Raw genomic sequence first — 23,009 nt, 5'->3', positions numbered from 1 at the left:
TCAACCATCACAGAGAGCCATGAAAGATTATGTATTTTTAAGTCAGTATTTTAATTTCTCTGTAATTAAGTCTCGTATGTTCTTTTTCAAACGATATATTGGACGGATAGAAATCTAAATATCGTTATCGCGGTAGTAGATGTATAACAGATATAGGACATAAGGTCAAGTTGTCTGAGCAGGCTGGGCATAAGGTCTGGATTTTGAAGTTTAACCTTTACCCTCAATCTAATTTTGTTCAACGTTAAATTGGTTTAGTGATACTCGTCATGCAATCTTCCCCCAAAATGTTTGCCTCGCAGAGCCCTAATTCATCTGCAGGATGCCGTGGGATATTGCAATAGCGTAGAAAGTAATTATTATTTAAGACGTTTTAAATAATTATGCATTTTTAGCGGTCCCGTTTTTGTCCTTCTGCAGTCCGGACTTGAATTGTGCACAGTGCCCCCACCCGATCAGAACTGAATACGATATTTGTTCAAAAACATTCCATATTATTCCCTCCCCCCCCCCCTTCTTTCTTTTTCCAAGACTGTCCAAAAATAAGAAAATCCTCAAAATGCTATGCTTCGGAAGCCCCCCACCCCAGCCAAAATCATTAAAGAGCATCTAAAATCTCGTTTCCGGGTGTTCAATTTTGAAACATTTCCATGGGAAGAACTACCAAACACCTCTACTTCTAAAAACACCGAAAATCAATTAAGACTGCTTTTTTTGGATCTGCTATTTTGAAAAGTTGCACAGCCCCTAACGTTATAAAATATAATGTAGTGACGCATTTTTAAGACTTCCATTTCAGAAAACTTACAGACAAAGGCCTCGCGTCTCGAACCCCTCCTTCTAATATCATCCAAATCGTCGAAAAAAATAGATTTTTAAAAAGACGATTTGTTGAGGTGCTTATTACACAGTAGTCTTAAAATAGAGTGAGACAATGCTTCCGTATGAAATCTGAAAAAGAAAACTCTATGATTCCAAAAAATTAAGATGAGACCTTTAAACCCTCACCCTAGTCCCTGAATATCGCTTAAAAGCTATGCTTTTAAGGACTTCTATTTCGGAATGTTTTTTGGGGAGAACCAAAGAGCCATTTTCGCGTAATCATCAAAGTTTGTCAGTTGGAATCCAATTGTGTTTTGGAACTTCAATGTCGAAAAATTTGGGTGAGGGTTATTGATTTCACTGTAACTCTATTTTCAAAAAAAAAAAAAATCGATCGAAGACAGCGCCTAAGTCCCATCTCTTACTCTAACGTCTGAACCTTGAGAGAACATCTAAAACTGAGTTCTTAAGTCTACAATTTCAAAAATGACTCCGGGGGAGATGCCCTGAACCCCTCTAGCAGATAGGGGAGATTTTAAGCTTGCTCCCCCCCCTTTTTTTATGAATGGACAAGACAGAAATTTCTTCAAAATGCTCTGACTTAACTACAGTTGATGCAATTGTTGAATTTTTATTTCACTAACAAATGAGACAAATGCAGGGCTCATACATAGCAAGTGGAAAAAAATATATATGAGTTTAAACGGAAAAATATAAGAGTTCGGTAGAAAAATACATAGGAACTTCGAAAAAGTATAGCATCTAGTATGTTTGGAGCACTGTACAAAACAAAAAGTGTCAGTATCAATACAATTCCATAATGCATGAAGTCATAGCAATGTGAAGAGTCACAGATGTGAGAGCAAATGAATTTTTGTACCTACGGTCGATTATATGAATCGTGTTTGTTTGAAACAATTTTAATTCAATGACGCAAAATTATGTGTGTGTTCTTTCTTTTTTTTTAAACGTGGAATTCCACACATAATTTAAGAGAACTTAATTAAATTTTTGGTCAAATGAGATATTATTAGAAGTATACCGCACACTCAAAATATCCATTCTTTGATTATTTAAATAATTTTATGACAAAACAGTACAAAAAAGCAATTACAAAATTTAGATTTTAACTACAGTGCTTCGAAAAAATGCATGTCTTATTGATTCCTAAAACTAGGCAATAATTAATTTGGATGTTCGTTTTTCAATGTCATAAATCTACTCATAGTCCTCGACATTGGTACCTCCCAGCTTCAATCCTAACATTAGCGACGAAAAGTCCCGTCGACTCCTTGTCTCTCGTTTTACTGGTTTTGTGACATATCATGAGAAAGTGGTTACGAAAAGTGTACAACAATTTGCCTCCCTTTCGTTTCACTATTTACAGAAAAAAAACTGCGCCAATATATCACGTTTGGGGGAGAGACAGAGAGAGAGAGAAATGGTCAGTCTTGTATGCTTGATTCATTTAAATGGCATGTTTAATTCAAATATTATGCAATTTTTTGATGTTAAAACTGGATTTTGTTGTTTCTGAGGAATTGAATCAGTAAAGTGGCTGATTCAATTACCTGGTGCTCACTGTAACCGCAATATCCATAACTTAGTTATTGAGCAAATATATATGTACACACATGTATAAAGGGTGAATTCGACCTAATATGTCAAACGAAAGGGGTGTTAGAAGAGCCCAAGTGGAGCATAGAACCATCCATTATCCTCTCCAATTTGTAACCGTAACCGAATAGATAGAATAAAATGAGCCGAAAGAACAAATTTCGGAGATAAGACTGATTTCTGAAATTCTTGGGAAAATCTACACACACACAAAAAAAAAAAAAAAAAAATACATATTTGAAAACAGCAGTCAAAATCCTATAAAAGGACACTATTTCATTGAGATAGTTAAATTTTTCAGTGAGCTACCAGCTTTGAAACATTTGAAGTACTCAAAGTTGAATTGATACCAAAATCAATACACGACTTTTTTAAAAACAATCGTTTGAGCTACAACCGGTCATTTGAACTACATGTAAGATTATATGTGACAAAATTAAAAGCTTTCAAAATCTTTACAGTAGTACACTTATATTTGATATGTTATACTATTACAAAGTAATACCATTAAAAGAAAAATAATCAATTGAGAACAAGTTAAAAGTGTCAAGTATAACCATCTATATCTTGTATATATTTCATGAAAATAATCAAACAGAAGTTTAGTACATATGTAAACATTAAAAATGTAAGAGTGCACAGTTCAGGGCAGAAAGAAAAAAATGCATCAAAGGTTTTTTTGCATTTTTGAGTAGCATTTGACATCTGATGGAAAACATATAGGAGTTAGTGAGAAAATATAGGAGAATATCTGACAAATTGTGAAAATGTAGGAAATATAGGAGATGTAGGAGGACTATGAGCCCTTCAAATGCTTAAAATTCCTTTTTAGCTTGAAAGAGTTTTATTCTTTTTTCTGCTTCTTTTTCCTATAAGACATCGAATTTACATCCCATTTTTGTATGTATCATGCTTTTCTGTACTGGGCATAGAATATAAAAAATTCTTTCATTTGGAATAAAAGAATTTTTTATATATTTGTATTAATTTTTATGCAACTGACAAATATTTACTTCAGTTCTCAATTAACAATAGGCAAAAATACATATAAATCATTAGTCACACATAAATGTTTTTTAATTAATCCTTGTAAAATGCTTAGAATTGAGGACAAAAAATTGTTATGGGCACTCTTCTACATAAAAGGAACGCTCTGTAAGAATTTCAAGTGAATCCAAGGACTATTTCTCGAGCTTTGGGGTTTATTTTTAAACAAAAAAATATTCAGTAACATTATGAATTTATGCCAAGAATAATAAACTGCAATAAATAAAATTAAATAACAGATAGCAAATCTGATTTATTTTCATCAAAAATTAGCAAGCATTTTGAAATATTTTATTTAATTTAATACTGATAACAGAAAAACTTTCTCCTGTTACAACATATTTGATGAAGGATGTAAGAAGTTCATGAAAGCAGGATTTTGTATAGAAGGGAGAAAATCTATATTACAAGTCTTAAAATTCAAATGTTGCTACAGTCATCTTATGTAATTACAAGTTCATGATGTAACAACAGAAAAGGAGTATCTTCAGGACAATCCAAATCTTTCTGCACGTTTCATTTTCTTTGTCTGATAGGGAGGGAAAAAAAGTGTCAAAATGTTAGAATTTCCAAATAACTAACAATAATGTACACTATAAAATAAGAAATGAGTGTACTACTGAAACTTATACACCACCAAACAAGTACTGATACTAAAAAAAGGAATAAAATAAACAAGGTAAAATTTAAAATTTTAACAAACAGGATTAAAATGCACATTCTTTTGCAAACTACATTGATATTTTTTTGACAAAAAGAGAAGGTAGTTATGCTTTAGTTTTGTTTTAGGAAATTCCATTGTGACGTGTGTGACATTCAGACACTATTTTTACTGATTAAACCAACATTTTGAGCACTAAATCAGTTACCAAATACTAACAAAGTATTTTAATCATGTTTAACTATGCATTTACTTGAATAATTGAGTTGAAGAAAAACTGTAGGACTTTTCAATTTTTTTTTTTTTTTTTTTTTTTAAGTTCAAAATCTTGTGATGTTTGCGAGACACGAGTTTTCAACTGCACTCATATTTCTAGAAATTCCTGTGAATATTTTAATGTTTCATGACTATAGCATTTTTTTCACCATTAAAATACATTCAAATGAAACTTAATACATGATATTTATGATGAATTTAAATTGTTTTACTAAACAGGATTTTTTTTTTTTTTTTTTTTTTTTTTTTTGTGCTGAGAAAATTCGTTCCTTGGATGAGCAATTTCTGAAAGAATAGTGATCAGTACAGATGACAAACTTGACAATAGTGAATAAAAATTACATTTCATAAGAAAAAAAGCAAATAATGTAGTGCTTTGTACTGCATTGCCTGTGGTGATTAGTGAAAAGAAAAATAAAAGCTACATCAGGTGTTAATATAATTAATATAATCTGACTGGGAGTAAGATATAGCATTTGAGTTTCAATGATAGCTATATTTTACAGTGTAAACTTTGCAGTCTGTTCAGCTTCAACATTATCACAGCTGCTTTCCCAAAAGTAATAGTCACTTCTCTGAACTTCATTTCTTCATTAATTCCAACTTGCAGATGATATTCACTCAGATAGTGTTTGCTTCAATACACAGATGAATTCTTATCTTCACTGCACAATTAAATAAATAAAAAGCAGTTTGATTTGACTTAACTCAATTTGACAATGTTGACTGCATTTAGCCCCTACAAATAAGACTACTGTCGCATTCTATACAAAAAGGTAAAAAAATTCTAATCTGATGTGAGTTGAAAATCTCCTCTCCTAGAAAAAAGCACTAGTTTGATTGTTAACACATCATTTTTTATTGAGCTCTACAGCAATCAGAACATATTTTCACTTTTCATGGTTAAGACAATTCCATTTTCAGCTCAGTTATGCTAGCATTTTAAAAGGTCCCATGGAGCATGTTTGCCATGATGCAGTAACTTACTTCCATAAGGGAGCAAATTGTATTTTCTTTTAACCATGCGCAACTTGTAAATGTGATAATTGGTTAATGAGATTTTATATTGCATCCTGAGAACCTGTGCCATAATTTTGGGCAAAGTTTACTTGTTGTATAATTCCAGTGTCTCCGATATTACTTTTTATCTCATGAAAAAAATTAGACTGAGGCATTTTCAAAAAAACAGAGTAGTTATGGAAATTTGCAACTGATTATTTACTTCTTTTAACGCTATTTTACTCCTTTGAAATGTTTGAAGAATTAAATAAAAGTAACTTAATAACCAAAAAATTATTGAAATACAACCTAATTCAAATCTGTCATGTTATAAGATTTTCATTTTTTTTTTAACTGCAATGCTAATTTGTTAAGAAATAGAATGGTTTAATCTTCTATTTCATTTAGAAAGTTTTTAAAAGCTATTTTAAATGCTGTCACACCTGTCCCAATGATTTTGTCAAACCTGTCACAAATGTTTGTCACACCCAATTTTCCCAGAGAATAAATATTTGATCAAATTTAAACATTGTACTTCTATACAGATCTGCAAACATTAGAACCTTGGAAAGTTTCATGTTTTTCCATGGATGAATGCATTTGCTATGGTAACTTAAGCATCTTTTTTGTGACGGTGCGACAGCGAGACCTTATAACTTTATTTATACTAAAAATTCTGTTAAATATTTTATGAAAAAAAAAGTGTTCCAAAGGATAGACAAATGTCTCAAATAGTAATATATACACACACATACAAAATTCTCCTGCTTTAAATAGTAAGCCTGGGGGAAAGAAAATACAGTTGGCTCTCTGTTTAACAACGGCTTTTCACGGTCTCAGATGTTCCACTATAGTGTTAAAGGCATTCTATTTAAGGACAATTTCTACTTAAGGACGATTTTTTGTGGTCCCTTGAAAGTCGTTAAACAAAGAGCCAACTGTACAATGTTTTCCCTAAATACAATTTGTTATATTACGTTAACTTTAGGCTCAAAAAAATAATAAAAAGGTTACTGTTGTGAAAATTTTCTTTTATTATTTCATAAACCTCATGTTTCTAGCTTTAATTTGATGCATTACTTGAAGCAATAAAACATTTGCAGACAAACTTTGAAGATTTTTACAGGGAGCGGTTCTGGAGCTCTCCTCCCCTGGAATTTTTTCCAAAATTGAAGAGAAAAAAAATCTTTGTATAATCTGCGGAAAATATGATGCAAAAAATGGAGTTTTGATTTTACATACAATTTTAGCAACTAAATTTAAAACTTGAAGAAGGTATATTCAAAACTAATTATAAAAATAATTTAAAAAATAACTATTTCTTCGCTAAACTGTCATTATAGTGCGCTAATTACTTGAAGATAAAGAGTCAAGACAGGAGCAAAAGATCTAATCTTGTACAATTGAAGGCTTCTTCCTTTACTGTAAGTTGTTTATTTTACATAGCCTGAATTGCGTGAGAAAAACATTCAATATATGTAAAATAAACAACATACAAGTAGGGTAAAGGTCTTGGCGAATCCTACTGTAAATTCTATTGAAGTTCAATGCATTGGTATTGAGGGAAAAAAACACAGATAATCCGCGACAGTGTATGACCCGCAAATCATAAATTTTTCACTTTTGTAACAGATAATCTGTGGATTATATACAGGAAAATGCGATACAATCCTTTTTTTTTTTAATTTCAAGCACGTACACATAAAAAAAGGGAAAATAAATAACAAGTTATAAATTATTGTCTTAAAAAAGTGAGGGGGCCCGAGCCCACTCCCACGAGCCGCCACTGTATGTATTAGATATGCCTTTAGTGCCAAGGATTTTCAATGAACTTCTGTTTTTGATGGTAAGCGAAATAGGCGCAACCCTGAGTTACGCCTCTTTTACTAAGGAAATTGAGACACAGTCGTCCCTCGCTACTTCGCGCTTCAAAATTCGCGGCTTCACTACATGGCGTTTTTTTTTTTTCAAATATAGTAAATTTTTATGCGCTCGTGTAAAATTTTTTCTACAAAAGAATAACAAAGTATATGTCTTTTAAGTGAGGTCAGCTTTTAAGTAAGGTCTGAGGGGCTAGTAGTACTAGTTGAGGGAGTGGAGGTATAAAATCGTGGAAGAAAGTGTAGGGAATCGCTATCCCATTTTAACTGTCAAGCACTAACTGGAAAGTATAAATCACTGTATTTTTACTAGGTGATAAATACATCTGTAAATGGTGTTCAACAATGTACTAGCTCTTTAAGTTGTACACGTAAATGTAGAGCAAGACGGGGGCACCTGCGGTCACTAACGGGCAATTGATTCTTCATTGAACAAGTTGAGGTTTTTTCATAGATTAGTAGTAGATTATAAGAACTGCGCGTGTGTGTGTAGTTTATTTCCCAACAATTAACAATGTGATATCTATTACGTCTAACGTATCTAACTTCCTCATATTTTGTGCAATATATTAAGTAATACAAATGTAATGGTGGCTAAGGGTGCTGTTTCATGTCTAGGGGGCTCTAACTATGATAAAAACTTATTTAAATTGCCGTAAGTAAGTTTTATGCGCTCTAATTAGAAAAATATATACAGAATCCTACTTCGCAGAAATTCAGTTATCGCGGTCAAGTCTGGAACGAATTAACCGCGATAAACGAGGGTTGACTACTGCTTTTTATTCAGTAAGTTACCGCCCTATAGCCGGCGGTGTATTTCACGTATTACTGCTTTTTAGTTTAGGAAATGATATTTTTGAGATACGTCAAATTGTGTTAGTGATTTTTGACAGTTTATAATTGAGAACAGCCTTTAGGCTAAGGAAAAAGATGAGTTACCTTTCAAACATTCCTTAGCAGCGAAAAAATACAATTGCAAAAAACGTTGAGATACACCCATTAGGGTTAGGAGGGCAGAATGGTTATCAGCACATCAAACTACTATAATATATATTTTTAGAGAAATGTCTGTATTTACACATACCACATAATTTTGATATAATTACATTACTACTGGAGATATGCAAGTTATGCTTCACTTATAAGGTATGTTTTACTGAAAACTTCAGTAAATGTTTTCAGTTTTAAACTACAGCAGAATGATTTATATTAGTTATATAAAACATTTTTATTAGAATTGTAAAGCTTATATTTTCATTAACTTGCATTAAAAAATGAAAGTTATTTATTGATATTTTCCATTAGATGTCGTTTCACTCCACTCCCTTGAAGGATGTTGAACAATGTTTTACTCTAATTTGATTTTGAACATTTAATAAACAACATTTGCAAATTTAAAACTATAGGTTACAGAATATAAACACATAAGGGATTGACCCAAGCAAAAAAATATTTATATTCCTATAAGCTTATGTAAGACATAATCAAGCATAGCATGAACTCACTTTATCATCTAAACTAGAAGTTGACGAGACATTGGCTCCAAATTTTAGTTTGCGTTTTAAAAGCTTTTCTTTTTCTTCAATCTGAAAATTATAAATTTACATTTAAGCAAAAGAGTAAAAACAACTAGGTTAAACAGTGCTTTCAATAAAAGAAAATTAAATCAATTTATTCAGAGTTCACAGCATAAATGACAAATAGAGAAGTTTCGAAAATGTCGCGAGGTGGGAGAAAACGAGTTGAAAAATCAAGCTTTTTTGAGAAAAGGCCCTAAAAATAGACTACTCCCCCCCCACACCGGTAAAATTAGACTCCCAATCACACTAAATTGAGTTCTGAACTTCACACATTCTTCCTGTTAATTTGCACATGAATACTTGAATTTGATACAAAAGCACTTCACACTTTTGCACTCTTTCTCTCACTCCCTTTTGATCAGTTATTTTCATTTGAACTTGTAAACATCAGACATTAATTGATGCAGCATAAAATGGCAATAGGTAGTATAGGAATGAACTTTTACGAAAATGTACTAAATTCTTTAATTTTGTAATTTTACAATGAATATTGGCTGAAAAGCACTGTTTCAACTTTTGCAAATTTTTTACACATTAAGCAATTGTGCTCAACATCTGGTCAAAACGGCAGCTGCAGCACAATGACTATTGATTCTATTCTGCAGAAGCTAATAATTTTCTAATATTATTTGGATGATTTATTTACATTTACCATATTTATGAATGTTTAAAAACCGAAGGAAAAAAAGCTTTCAGTTTTCACTGGAATTCAGCTAATTTTAAGATTGGAAAGGCAGAGTTCCACTAATTAGCCAAAAAGGCTTTTATTTTATTAATTTTACCATGTTTTTATTAACTCTGATTGAAACATGTATGTTTGGGTGGAATCATTAATATTGATTTTTGACTGACTTCCCTATGAGCTAGAGACTTAGAAGATAGTTCAGAATCGGATAACAATGCAAGAAAATAAAAGTTAGTATATGCAAGGAATATTACAGATAGGCGAATTTTCAATTTAAGTGCTGGAACATGACAAAATGCAAATAAAACGTCTGGTTAAGACGCATTTTTAGCAGGCATGTTTAATTTCAGTTTGGCCCATCTCTGGTATATTTTTGTAAAAGGCTATGTGTTTTCAAATCATTTGCAGAGAAATATATGTATGAAAAAAATCTTCAGATTACAACATTCTGCTTGCACTAAACTAATGTTGCACATAAAAATGTAAATAAAGCTGATGTTATTTAGGGTCACAATGTTATTTGTCATATAGTTTAGTTTTGAAGCTAATTTTATTGACTGAATAAATTAACCGAATTCGGTCATTGTCAATTTAACTGTCTCTGTCATTGTCTGATTGAAATATTTAAAACTGAATGAAACATTTGAGACACACAATACTAAAAAGAAGAAAATAACACTGATAAAAAAAAAAGTTTTGGTGGATATCTTGGTATCTAACACTTCTCTGTCATTGTCTGATTGAAATATTTAAAATTGAATGAAACATTTGAGGCACACAATACTAAAAAGAAAATAACACTGATAAAAAAAAAGTTTTGGCGGATATCTTGGTATCTAACACTTCTCTGTCATTGTCTGATTGAAATATTTAAAATTAAATGAAACATTTGAGATACACAATACTAAAAAGAAGAAAATAACATTGATAAAAAAAACAGAGTTTTGGCGGATATCTTGAAATCTAACACCTTGTTTTAAGACAATCTAGACATGCTGATTAAAAATATGCAAACCGTTTGTCCCTAACACCCACCGTTTTTGAGAATTCTGACACTAACCATTTATATTTGTTTAACATTGTATCAAGGCCAACAACTTGTAGACAAGTTACAATAGAGAACATATTGCTTAATAGAGTACTAATTAACATAAACTATATAGCATCTAGTTTAAGGTATAACACACATATAAATTATATAAATATAACCAAAAATAATCCTCAATTTAAAGATACTTTGGTTTGAATTTCATGGATGTAGTATTTGTGCTGAGCATTTTTGGAATTGCGCTGAAGCACCAGCAGTAGTCAGCCAACATTACTGCACTCCATCGACTCTGATAGCATGACTTCATCACCAGGGCTCGATTTAGAAATTTTAGGACTGAAAGAACAACAAACCTGTGGTGCCCCCTTAAAATTGCACAATTGAAGAATGTGGTTTCTTTTCGTCATTACAGAGGTTTCCATCCCCCCAAGAGCAGTGGCGTACCCTCAAAAAAAAAAAAAAAAGAAGCCTACACCCCCCCCCCCATCAGCTTGGCATTTGCATGGCTATATGCTGCCCTTTATAGTCATACAATCTTAAAAGGAAGTTATGAAGTTACTTAATTTCTGTATCAATGCTTTTATAACTTGAAGTTTAGATAAATAATTAATTACAAAAGATTCAAACATCTTGAAATATTGTAAATTAACAGAAACAAAATAAATGCCATAAGCACTAATGGTGAGTTCCGTGTTAACATGGAAAGACAAGTGAGCCATCTAATTCTCTGCTAGATGTCACTCCTTATAATTGTCTCACTTAATGGGCGAGAGTTTGTTTTCCGCTAAACTCATAACTTTGTTGAAACAGAGTCAGCAATAACAATTAAATTTTTAAACTTATACTTGAACAAAAAATATTTATTATAATTTTATAGTTCAATAGAATTGAAAAGATGTATGTAAAACAAAAAGTTTCTAATATTTGGAGGCCCCAAAGCCTGAGCTTCACAAGCTTACAATTAAATCAGGCCATGTCCATCACTGAGATGTCCTGATGAAAACGTTCGCCATGTAACGTTCACTGACAGAACCTAGGTTATCGGGTAAGAAGTTGAGGAGATAAATCTTGAGGGACATTTTGCAACCCAACAACCTGTATGCAGTAATGCACTTTTTCACAATATTTATATATTCAGGAGATTTATTATTTCCAAGGAAATTCACTAAAACAGACTTGTATGCTAACCATGCATCTTTTTCAGTACTGCTGAGTAAGTAAATGATCTTCTTTGTTTGTGGAACCATGAACACGACTTCTTTCACTTTCACATAACTCAACTCTGGAAACTTGTTGGATAGGTGCCGAAAAGCATCTGAGTTGTTGTCTAGTGCCTTCACGAAGTTCTTTACGGGCTCCAGCTTCATATAAAGTGGAGGCATAATAATGGAAATGTGAAGGGGGACTAACATTTTTAATAACATTGTAGCTTACATATTTCGATTGGGGCAGTAAAATTTCGGGGGGGGGGGGGGGCTGAAATATTCACAATTCATGGAAAAATTCGGGGTTCCATTAAAAAAAAGTCAAATGAAAAGGAATTGAAAAATATATGTTTTTGTTGACATCTTGAAAACCTGATGTGCTTGAGCAAAATAGTTTTCAGATTTGTAATCAGCATAAGAAACTGCATTAGAAAAAGTAAACATCATGCCAAATATCTTTGGCTTGTTTTCCAGTGTAATTAATGAAACAAATGTTTTAATATACCATGTTTCAAAATTAAACAAAAAAGTAAAAACTAATTTTTCTGAACTTCATGCACATTTAAAGTTCGACACTGTTTCGGAATTTCTTACAGTTTGTTTCGAAAATTTGTAATTGTGAGCTCTTAATAGCTATCAAAAGTTTGTAAGCTTGAAAAGGAAAAATAGGGCATATGTACTACATTACTATATTAGTACACTATATTACTTATTTCCTAAACAGTAGAAAAATAATCAAGAATGATTTGCGAAAGCACCAAGTTTTTTTTTTACAAGAATGGCCTTTTTGTTAAATATCTACATCTTTTTTATTAAAACTGAACTGGAATAACCATAACGTGGGTTCTGCGAATCTGAAGATTGAAAATATTGAAATTTTGCAAATTAAAAGAAAAACCACATGCATAACTTACCCAAAATAAAACAGGGTCGGAATGAGAGGCTCTTAACCACAAGACCTCGAATGATCTTTTAGTTCAAGGATGCACAACCTTTTTGAAACAGCGAGCCACAAAGAAAAGAACTGATTATGTTGAGGGGCACTTTAAAAAGTGAGGGGGGGGGGGGGGCAGTCAATGTATATAGCACTGCAATTGGAGATAATACGTTTAATTTCACAAAACATAGCTAATTTTTGCACTTATGCAGATTTTGGCAAAAAATGAAAATCTGCCATTGTAGCAAGGTACAAAACAAAAGGCCACAACAAAGCAAACAAAATACCTAGTTTTGGGCTTGCTCAAATTCATGACACAAATGCGTTTGTAGATGTATGTACGCAATGCTTAACACAGTGGTATAATCAGCTGTATCCAAATAAGTAAGTTTTTTTGGCAACAAATAAATAAAGGGGCCAATTTTTATCTTAGTGACAAGCTTCGTAAAAATTTAATATCTGCATTTTATTTTTGTTATTTTTTTTTTTAAAAATCAGTGTGATAGCATTAAAAAAAAAAGAAGTATTTAAGTATTTTAATATTTTTTAAAAATCTGTTAGGAATTGTATTTAAAGGTAATACAAATAATAAGCAAAAAGGAACCAATGAAAACTTTACTGGGAAATTTCAAAGTAATTCTATTTCAAATGCCTTTTTTTTTGTTAGGGGGGGGGGGGGAGAGGAGGGGGATTGCTAAAAAATCCAAGATAACAAAAAAGAGCCTTGTATTTTGGCTCAGTAAACTTTGTACTATGAACTACTAAGGAAATAATCAGAAAAATAACAAATCAGAAGCAGATGCTATAAAATAGCAACATAATCACTAAAAATGTGCCAAAATTAGCTAAGCAGACAAATGGACCAACAAAGGCTGAATCGCTACGAAAATGGCGTATTCATACGATCTTTATTACTCAGATCAATATTATATTTCATTAATAATTTTCATTTTGGTGGAGGTGTTTTTATTACACTATTTTTGTCAATGCTCCGTTTTGCAAGTGCAAATTTTGGGAAGTGGTTTCTATAAATGAGAGCAAAATCGAAGAACAAGAATGGTAAATCAATAAAGATTACCTAAATTAGGTGTTTAAAAATTTTTCGGAAAATTTTTTTTTGGTATTTTTTTCAGAATTTGCCGCGAGCCAATTCAAAAGGCTTTACGGGCCCTTTTGGCCTGTGGGCCATAGGTTGTGCATCCCTGCGTTTCGCTCTCTAGCAGAAACATGCAACTATAAATTCAACATGAAGAGCAACACATTTTTATGCATGTCCTTCAGACATAGAAAACATCTTCTCATGCATAAGAAATAAAGCTCATGAAAAAAGTACTTCTATACTGAAGAACAAAATAGAAAAGCTTCAATATTTACAACACTGAATTTATTCTATTAAAAAACATGTTTTAGACAAAAAGACTTCTTGGAAAAAAAACACGTTTACCTGTTTTAAAACAGTTGACACATTTTGGCCAAACCTCTCTGCCCTCTTTTTCAAAGTGTCCACATCAGGGGCCTAAAAAATGGAAAAGAGTTTAAAAGTTATAACTCACATTAAAAAATGCTTTACTTATTATTAGAACAATGAAATAAAATGTTTAGATGACACATGTATTATAAAACACCTAAATACCAAGGTTGAGCAATTTAAATCTATCTGATTTGAACAATGTGATTTAAATTCAGTTGATATTCAAAAAAAAAAAAAAAAACTTAAGGATTAAAACTTTAAAAGTTAAGAAGAACAAATTTGATGGGTATGAAGTTCAGAGTATTTTTATTAGAAAAAACGATAAAAAATATTAATTATAAACAATGTTAACAAAAGAAAACAGAATGATTCATATTGTTGTTAAATGAAGTAAATTGAAACTGAAAGGGGGGGGGGGGGGAATCATTATAGCAATCAAAATTAAAATCAAAAGAAATTGCTAAAGATATATGACACAGCATGTTCCTTTTCAATGAAACTAAGCATAATAAATCAGATTGGATATTTTATCTGTCAGGCGTTAAGCTATTTAATTATTCATTCAAAAATAAACTTATCATACAATCCTGTTTAACTTCCATCAAATCAAAATAGTGAAGAAAAATAGGTATATTAATAAGATACAAATTCCATACGGGAAAAAAAACTGCTTTTCAGTTTTGATGGAATTTATCAAGAAGCTATTGCTTTTTTTTTAATTATGCATTTAACTGTAGGATTCTTTAAAAAAAAATCATTATTTGAGGAAAATAATTCAGTGCTACATATTATTTTTATTCTCACAGTTAATTATAATTCTTTATTTTAAAATTTATTTATTTAATTTTTTTAGAAAAGGGGAAGATGTTTTTGATTGTTAAAAAATGTCTGGGAAATAAACCCAACTGGAGCTGGGACTTGATATTGTAACAAGTTTTTGTCAAATTCAGATGTGTACGATGGGACACGTTCAAGGTTACCAAATGTGGCTAAAATTAAAAAATTATCTTATCTGGTCAATTTTAGTTACATGTATAATCATTATATATAACAGAAGAATTCAGTCAATTACTGCCCCATAGCCAGGGCTAAAGCAGAAATACATGAAATACACCGCCAGCTCAGTCATTTCCAGCCGAGGACTGCAGTTTCGTGCTTATTAGCACTCACCAGGAGGTTTTCCATCTCCAGCTCAGTCACTTTCCTTTGCCGGGCTGATGAGTGCTAATAAGCCCGAAACTGCAGTCCTCGGCTGGAAATGACTGAGCTGGCGGTGTATTTCATGTAACAGAAGAATTGTCTGATTTAGGGATTTAACTTGAACAGTTTAATTTGTAAGTATCAAATACTACTTAAAATAGATTTAAATTTCGAAAATTCTATTTAAATCAAAAATATCTCGTAAATTAAAAAAAAGGCTTGCTTTTTAAAGACTCATGACAAATAACATTCTAATTGCCATTTTTTTTCATTTAGAAGCCCTGTGGCCAGTGACGACCACTAACTTTGACCTTTATGAACATAAAATATTAATCAATGCAGCAGTTAAATGTATAGTACGTGTCCAAAAAAAAGTCGCATGCCTTAATATTTTGTTGGACCACCTTTTGCGCGTATTACAACTTTCATACGCCATGCATGGGTAGAAGTGACCGACTTATCACATATAGGACATTTTCCACAAAAAATATAGGACACATTATATGAATAATTTTGCTATGAAAAAAAGAAATAATACATATATATATTATTTAGTTATTCTTATCAATGTTTTTGTTTAAAAAAAAAAAAAAAAAAAAAAAAACAAAATTATAACTTACATCTCAAATGATTTTCCTGTAGTTGAAAGAATAATTTTTGAAAAAAGTGTACTTTATAGACTTAATAACCGAACAAAATTTGAACAAAGCTGATTTTTATTTTTCTTCCTTACTCATGACCCAAGTACAAATTCCACTATTATTTGATTTATATCTAAACTGAACCTTTTACCACTTCTATTAAGAACAAACAGAGCTTGAGGAGGATCCTCCTGACGTTTTTCAGAGTTTTTTTTAAGCTTGAATGTTTTAGCATGCTGCCTCAAATGGTTGCAAAATGACAAACAGTTGAAAAAACGGCAAAAAGCGGTAAAATCATCTTTTTCTTTAGTGCACATGCACCAAAAGTTGTACAATTAATGTCCTCCTGGTTCAACCACTCCACACGAAATTGTGTTAAGCGATGCGATTTCGCCATTATAATTCCACTTAATACAACAAACTACGTTTAACGTCATAAGGAACTAACATTCGATGATCCCAAAATTTTACAAAAAGAAAAGATTGCAAAAAGAATATTAGAAAATTCCAATTAGAAAATGCACTGAACACAAAAATATACCAATGATTTGATTCGATTTGATTTATGGTAACACATGTTGGGGTATATAGCTATTCTCAGCGGAGAAGATTTTACCTCTAATAATCCACAACCTTTTTCCATATTTTATTTCCAGGACAATACACATGAAAGATGTAAATTACATAGGAATAAAAGAACACTCATGGCTACAGACGGGAATCGAACCTGCGCCTCTCTGCTTACAAAGTAAGTTGGCAAAACCACACGGCCACCAAGGCCCCTATACCAACAAAAATGAAAACCCCCATGATGGAAAACAAAACAAACGGCTGTTGCCCCCCAAACGCAAAATTCTAAAACCAACTTCAGACTTAGTTCTCGAAACTCCACCAACTAGAGAGTGATGTCACATTGCTGTAGCCAATGAGAGAAGATGCCTGTTGCAGGATTTAGTCAGTTGCATTTTTTAATTTGAAATTCGTTTGGGCAAGTACTTTCAGCGAAAAATCCGATGTCAGAAAGTTTATTTACTGTTTTTTTTAAAAGATATATAGGGTAAAAAAAGGGAATATAGAAAATATAGGACATTTTTGAAAAATATAGGAAATATAGGACATTTTTTAAAAATATAGGAAATATAGGACAATTTTGATGCTTTTTTTGAAAATATAGGAAATATAGGATATATAGGACTACTTCGACCCCTAGCCATGGCATTGCTTCAGTGAGTTTTTGTACAGTAACTTTTTATTTTGGCATACAATTTCATCAAGAGGTTTCCGAAACGTTTGATAGATGAAGGAAGTGTGATGTGTGATCTTAAATCCTTTTTGAGTATGTCCCACAGATTCTCGATTGGATTGAGGCCTGGACTTTGTGGTGGTCAAATCATGTGTTGAAATGATGCAACTGCTCATCGAACCAAGATTTAACAATTGTAGCCCCGTGTACTCTGGCGTTATCGTTTTGGAATACACCACTACTGTCAGGAAGTCCATAGATGGCACAACATGACCATCCAAGATGTTAAGGTACAGTGCAGACTTTATTTGGTTGGAGCAAAATGCAGCCGAGCGTAGTCTAGATGAACAGAAACAACCCCTGATCATTACATTGTCTACGAAAGAGAGCACAGTGGAAACCAGACATGTAGGGTCCATTGCTTCATGTGGCTCTCTTCAAACCCTGACGCTTCCCTTATTTTGAAAGAGCGTAAATCTTGACTCATCGGACCACATGACCTTTCCCCAATCATTAACAGTCTAATTTTTATGATCTTTTGCAAATTGCAGTCTCTTTTTCGATTTAATGGCACTCACAAGTGGCTTCCTTACTGCAACACAGATTCTTAGTCCCAATTTTTGAAGTTCTCGTCACATTGTGTGCTTGGAAATTGTTTTACTTTCCTCATTGAAGAGTGCTGTGAGTTGAATGGTCGATTTCCTGCAATTTTTCTTCACTAATCGCTTTAGAGAACAGAGGTCACGTTAGTCCAGAAATGGATTTAGGACCACAAAGATGTCGCAAGCAGGTAGCTTCTCTGTCATTTTTCCACCTTTTAATAATGCGTTAAACAGTTCGCAATCCTATGCCCCTAATTTCAACTATGTCTTTGCATTTTGTCACACTTTGGTACAGGCCAACAATTTGCCACTTTTTGAATTCTGTTACATCACTTCTTCGAACACAACTACCGATTCCAGTCATGCTTACTTTGAACTAAAGTCTTCTAGTGCAACGCACAAATTTTAAGCTTGCATTGAGCAAAGATTTATGCAAATATCTGTAATACTCATTAAATCACCTTCTTCCAAAATTTTGAACGTTTAAAATTTGAACGCGACTTTTTTTTGGACACTTAGTGTATATGAAACAGAGTATCACCAATCATTGTGATGTTTTAATGCATCAATTTGTTAGATGCTGAAATTATACAAAAACATTCTTGGAGTTAAAGTTTCTACTCACAGTTGCTGCATTTGATAAAGAAAGAGGCTTTGCAGAATTAACTTTTGTGAATCTGAAAAGAGAATGATTTAAAATATAGAATAAATGAAAACTAAAACAAAAGTAGCATTACATGCAATGTACCGATAGCCGAGTTATCACATTTAGAGACTGCAGTTTCATCCTTGCTATGGACTCATCTATCCGGAATAGCGAATAACTGAGCTTGAAGCAGATTTTATCTCATTGAAGCGGAGAGTGCTAACAAATTCGAAAGCTAAAGTAAATTTAGCTTACTAGCAAGAGTCCTCAGTCAGGACGCAGTTCAATTCGTAAATTGAAGGCAAAGCTTGAGTACTAAGCAGGAAGTTACTGTCATTAAGCCAGAGCTAAGACAGAAAAATAACTGGGATGTCCGTACATTGCAAGTAGTTCTGCACAACAATTAGCGAAAATTCATTGTACATTGCAAGTAGTTCTGCATAACAATTAGAAAAAATTCATTGGAGTATGTCCAGTCCATACTCCAATAAATTTTTGGTCCGGATAGCTAGAGCTGTTTACAAAATTACGATACAGAGATGCACTTTTAAGTTGCATTAACATGCAAATCTGAACTCATGTGGTACAGATTTAAAGAAACAAGAAGGGAGATTTTTCTTCTTTCTTTGAAGCTGTTATTAAGGGGGAAAACCAGTTTAGGCTAGGCAAAAAACCCACTTTTTTTTAATGTCATAAAATGTTAGCAAAACTATTCAAGAATGTTATGCCAAAATTTCAGTGAAAAATGCAGATTTGTTCCGATGCTATGAGCCCTTTAAGTTGACTGTGGAGATTTGAAAACTTTCACAGTATTTTTCTTCGAATGGTGGGCAATCTAGCTCAAAGAGTTTTTGACCAATCGTTCTGAAAATTAGTGTGAATATTCTTTTTTTAATTATACCTAACTCTTTTATGATATTATTAATAAAAATATTTTTTTTAATGCAAGAAATGTGAAAAAATGGTAGAAAAACATAACATTGTAATCAAACACCTTAAAAACATGCAATTTTCAACTTTTTTTGACCACAATTAGGTTTATATTCTAGGGAAATATTTTGTTTACGAGAAAGAAAAATTGTAATGATTACAGACAAAAACTGTGGCTTTGGTAATGCCCACCAGCAACAAGCTCTTATAACGAGCGCCCATGGACAGCAGCTTCTAACTCCACTTATTCTGGTGGAAATAACTTCAAAAAATTACAAGGTGTACTCCAACAGATGAATAAAATATCCTCCAAGTTAAAAGAAATTCTGGTTATTTCTTTCCTGTTTAAAAAAAATCAGGAAAAACACTAAAATTTTGGCCTCCTAAACTGGTTTCCTCCCTTAACAGAATAAAAATAAAGTAAAGGATGCAGTTTCAGTAAAAAATATTACTAATTATTGAAATCATCCTCATTTAGTTGATTTAAGTAGTGAAGTGATAGAACAGCAGAAGAATGGTGTCGGAGGAAATAAATATCTACTTTATAGTGCATAATGCATATTTTAAAGCAAAAAAAAAAGTTGAGTGTAAAAAAACTTATTTATATTTCTAGACCTTCTCCAAGCGGCCACCCCTCTGTTCCGTGAAAATATAGCCACACTTAAGGGTTTTCTTTATTGAACTCGAACTATACTACAAATTATATAATACAACACTTTAAAAATATTTTTTTGAGAAGTTAAAATAAAAGAAAATGCTTTATTCCAAAATTTCTCCTTTTTAAGAAAAAAATATTCCATTTGTGCTTGTTTAAGTTTTTTTTTCTTCTCTAATTTATTTTAAACTTGTTAAACAAATCCAGGATTGAGTTATCAGCTATGGTTTTTGAATTGGTGATGATCTCATTAATTTTCTCCAAAATTTGCTGTTTGGAAAACTTTACTTTTTGTTTTTCATAAAAAGTATTAAAAACGTCATCACCTAAATTCAAAATACTGCTCAAAAGTCACAAAGATGATAGGAATAAAAAATTACCAAAATTTGAAATATTTACCCTAACGCTCAAAATTATTGTTTTCCTTCTACGGAAAAAAATATCAGTTCTCATAGACTACTAAAACAGCCAACTGAAGAAACGATAGTTAGCACCAACATGTGCCTACATCTCAAATTTATGGTAATTCATAATCATAATGTTTATATGCATTTTAGAATAATTATTTTACTTCAAATTTTATTAATTTCGATTGAGTTACAGGAGTCTCGAAAACTTGAGCCTTGAAAGTGCAAGGTTTTGCTTAATCCAAGGTGCTTCATTTATAGTTTAAGTTAATTTTTTAGTAGCTAAAAAAGTTTCATTAAAATTTAAACACAAAATTTTTTTGTTACAGTAAAACTTGTAAACTACGAGGGTCAGTCAGAAAGTTAGTTGCACTGCTCAAGAAAACAAAAAGAGGATTGAAATTTTACAATAACTTTAATGTAATTTTAAAGTTCCATTAAAAACCTACTGTTTAACCTAACTGCCTCCATTATTGAAGCATTTGTCGAGGCATGGTATAAGTTTTTCGATGCCTTCTGCAAAGAAATCCCGTCCAATGTCCGATAACCATTGTTGGGTTGCAGCTTTGACTTCGTCATCCAAATGGCATCATCGCTTTGAAAGTTCTTGTTTTATGGGACCAAAAACATCGAAGTCAGGAGGCGAAAGGTTTAGGGTGGCTTGGGAAGGTGATTCCGCACTTCCCACCTAAACTTGGTATTCCCTCGCTCAGCGTCGTCAATATCTGCATGTCCATTCTCAAATATGTTGCACCATTTCACTATAGCTTAACGTGACATTGCCTTTCCTCATGAACTTCATGCTACTGCACATAAATTTCAGTTCAGTTGCACCTTTCTGCCCACAAAATTGAATCATTGCACACATTTCCTATTTGCACACTACTTGCAGCTGTCGAGACATGTTTGCGACTGATAATCAGAAAAACTAAACGTGGCTTTGAGAAACTGCTGCGTCACTCGATAAAGGTACATGTCTTAAGTATTACCACAGAATTTTATCAAATTGTCTTAGACAGAACAGATTTACGAAGAAGTGCAACTAACTTTCTGACTGACCTACGAACATTCAGTGTAAAAAATAAAAGTACATAATAAAAGTAGGTGCATTGAATGAAATTTGTTTCAACAACACTCCTTAAGTGGTGCGAAATACTCATTGACTACAAGATATGGATTCAGAAATGCCTTGGAGACAACTCAGTTTTCGCTAAAATTATTCTTTTTATCAGTGTTTTTTTGAAAACAAATTTTGAAGATGTAGTTTGAAAAATGCCCATAAAGGGCGCTTTAGACTTTGGAGTAACGAACAAATATTTTTTACCGCTATTTTTGAATCTTATTAGATTTTTTCTATTGCTTGGTATCAAACTGAAATTTTCAGCTCAAAATCAGAATCATTGGATGTGATTATATTGAGCAAACTGAACTGTATTCAAAATTTAAAGTACACTCTGTCACAAAAAAAAAAAAAAAAAAAAAAACATTAGCCCAGAAGAAAACCAGCGATCTTCACGAAACTTAAAATGGATGTGTCCTATGACAAGATAAGGAAAAAATTACAAAGTCAGAACAAAAGATTGTTTTATTAAGGCTCTTCTAAACCTCTCCGTAAAATCAGATTCGACGAAAACACGAAATCTGTGGCAACACAAGGGGTGTATCTGGGAGGGTCTAATTCGATTTTTTGTGCACTGCTAATTGGTCAGATTTCATGATGGACAACGTCAATCATTGAGTTGTTGAAAGGACAGTCGTAAATCTAAGCTGTCCCCATCGGTACTCCTTTTGCGGTCGGACGATTGCAGAGAGCTAGTTCCAAAACATGTCCCCCCCCCCTCCGGCCTGTTTCCCACCACGACAACAGATCGGCGTAGCGGAAAGAACTGACTGAGGATGAAGAAAAAAGGATCCAATTCTCCTATTCTATTCTACCACCCTTCTCACTTTTACTTGAAAACTTTGGAATCGCGGGACAATTCTTTACATTTACTCTTCGAATCGAATTCTGTATTTGTTTTGCAATTCATGGGCGGCATAATCTTCATTTTTTTTATTTGTTTTATATTTATTCGTTCAGTTCATTCATTTATGTATTTTTCAATATATAATTGAGGGGGAGGGGGCGAACGGAACACTGATGATCTTTATAACTTTATCGATAAAAGATTGCTTTGCTTTTTACAGAAATTTCTGAAACTATTCTTGAAAAGAAAAGCAAAACAATCATAGAAAAATGTCGAAGAATTTCTGCGGATGTCGGTGTGAGCATAAAATAAAAACATTTGGTAGTTGTGTAGTTAGGTTTGCTGATTGCTAGTTTGATGAATGTTACAATTAATAAAAAAAAGCAAAAAGAGTAAATCTTTCGAAAACATTCACGCCCTGTACAAGGATTTTCTGTGCAGTTTTTAATTAGAAAATTATGCTTTTGTTTTGTCTATGAATTTTCTGCGC

The 23,009-nt window shown here is 32.4% G+C and overlaps 1 protein-coding gene across 1 annotated transcript in view; it reads right to left on the bottom strand.

Annotated features, from left to right (window-relative positions):
• Positions 1–3,709: 3,709 nt before the first annotated feature.
• Positions 3,710–23,009, bottom strand: part of LOC129233725 (uncharacterized) — a 45,415-nt gene continuing 26,115 nt past the window's right edge. Inside the window, exons 5-8 of the mRNA XM_054867702.1 lie at positions 18,540–18,591; positions 14,202–14,273; positions 8,808–8,888; positions 3,710–4,015 (exon numbers count right to left, since the gene is read on the bottom strand). Of these exons, the coding sequence (XP_054723677.1) occupies positions 3,974–4,015; positions 8,808–8,888; positions 14,202–14,273; positions 18,540–18,591 (247 nt within the window). The 3' untranslated portion in view covers positions 3,710–3,973. The remainder of the gene's footprint in view (positions 4,016–8,807; positions 8,889–14,201; positions 14,274–18,539; positions 18,592–23,009) is intronic.

Source organism: Uloborus diversus, unplaced genomic scaffold, assembly GCF_026930045.1.
Source record: "Uloborus diversus isolate 005 unplaced genomic scaffold, Udiv.v.3.1 scaffold_661, whole genome shotgun sequence".
Taxonomy (NCBI): domain Eukaryota; kingdom Metazoa; phylum Arthropoda; class Arachnida; order Araneae; family Uloboridae; genus Uloborus; species Uloborus diversus.
This window is presented reverse-complemented; position numbering and strand designations above follow the sequence as displayed.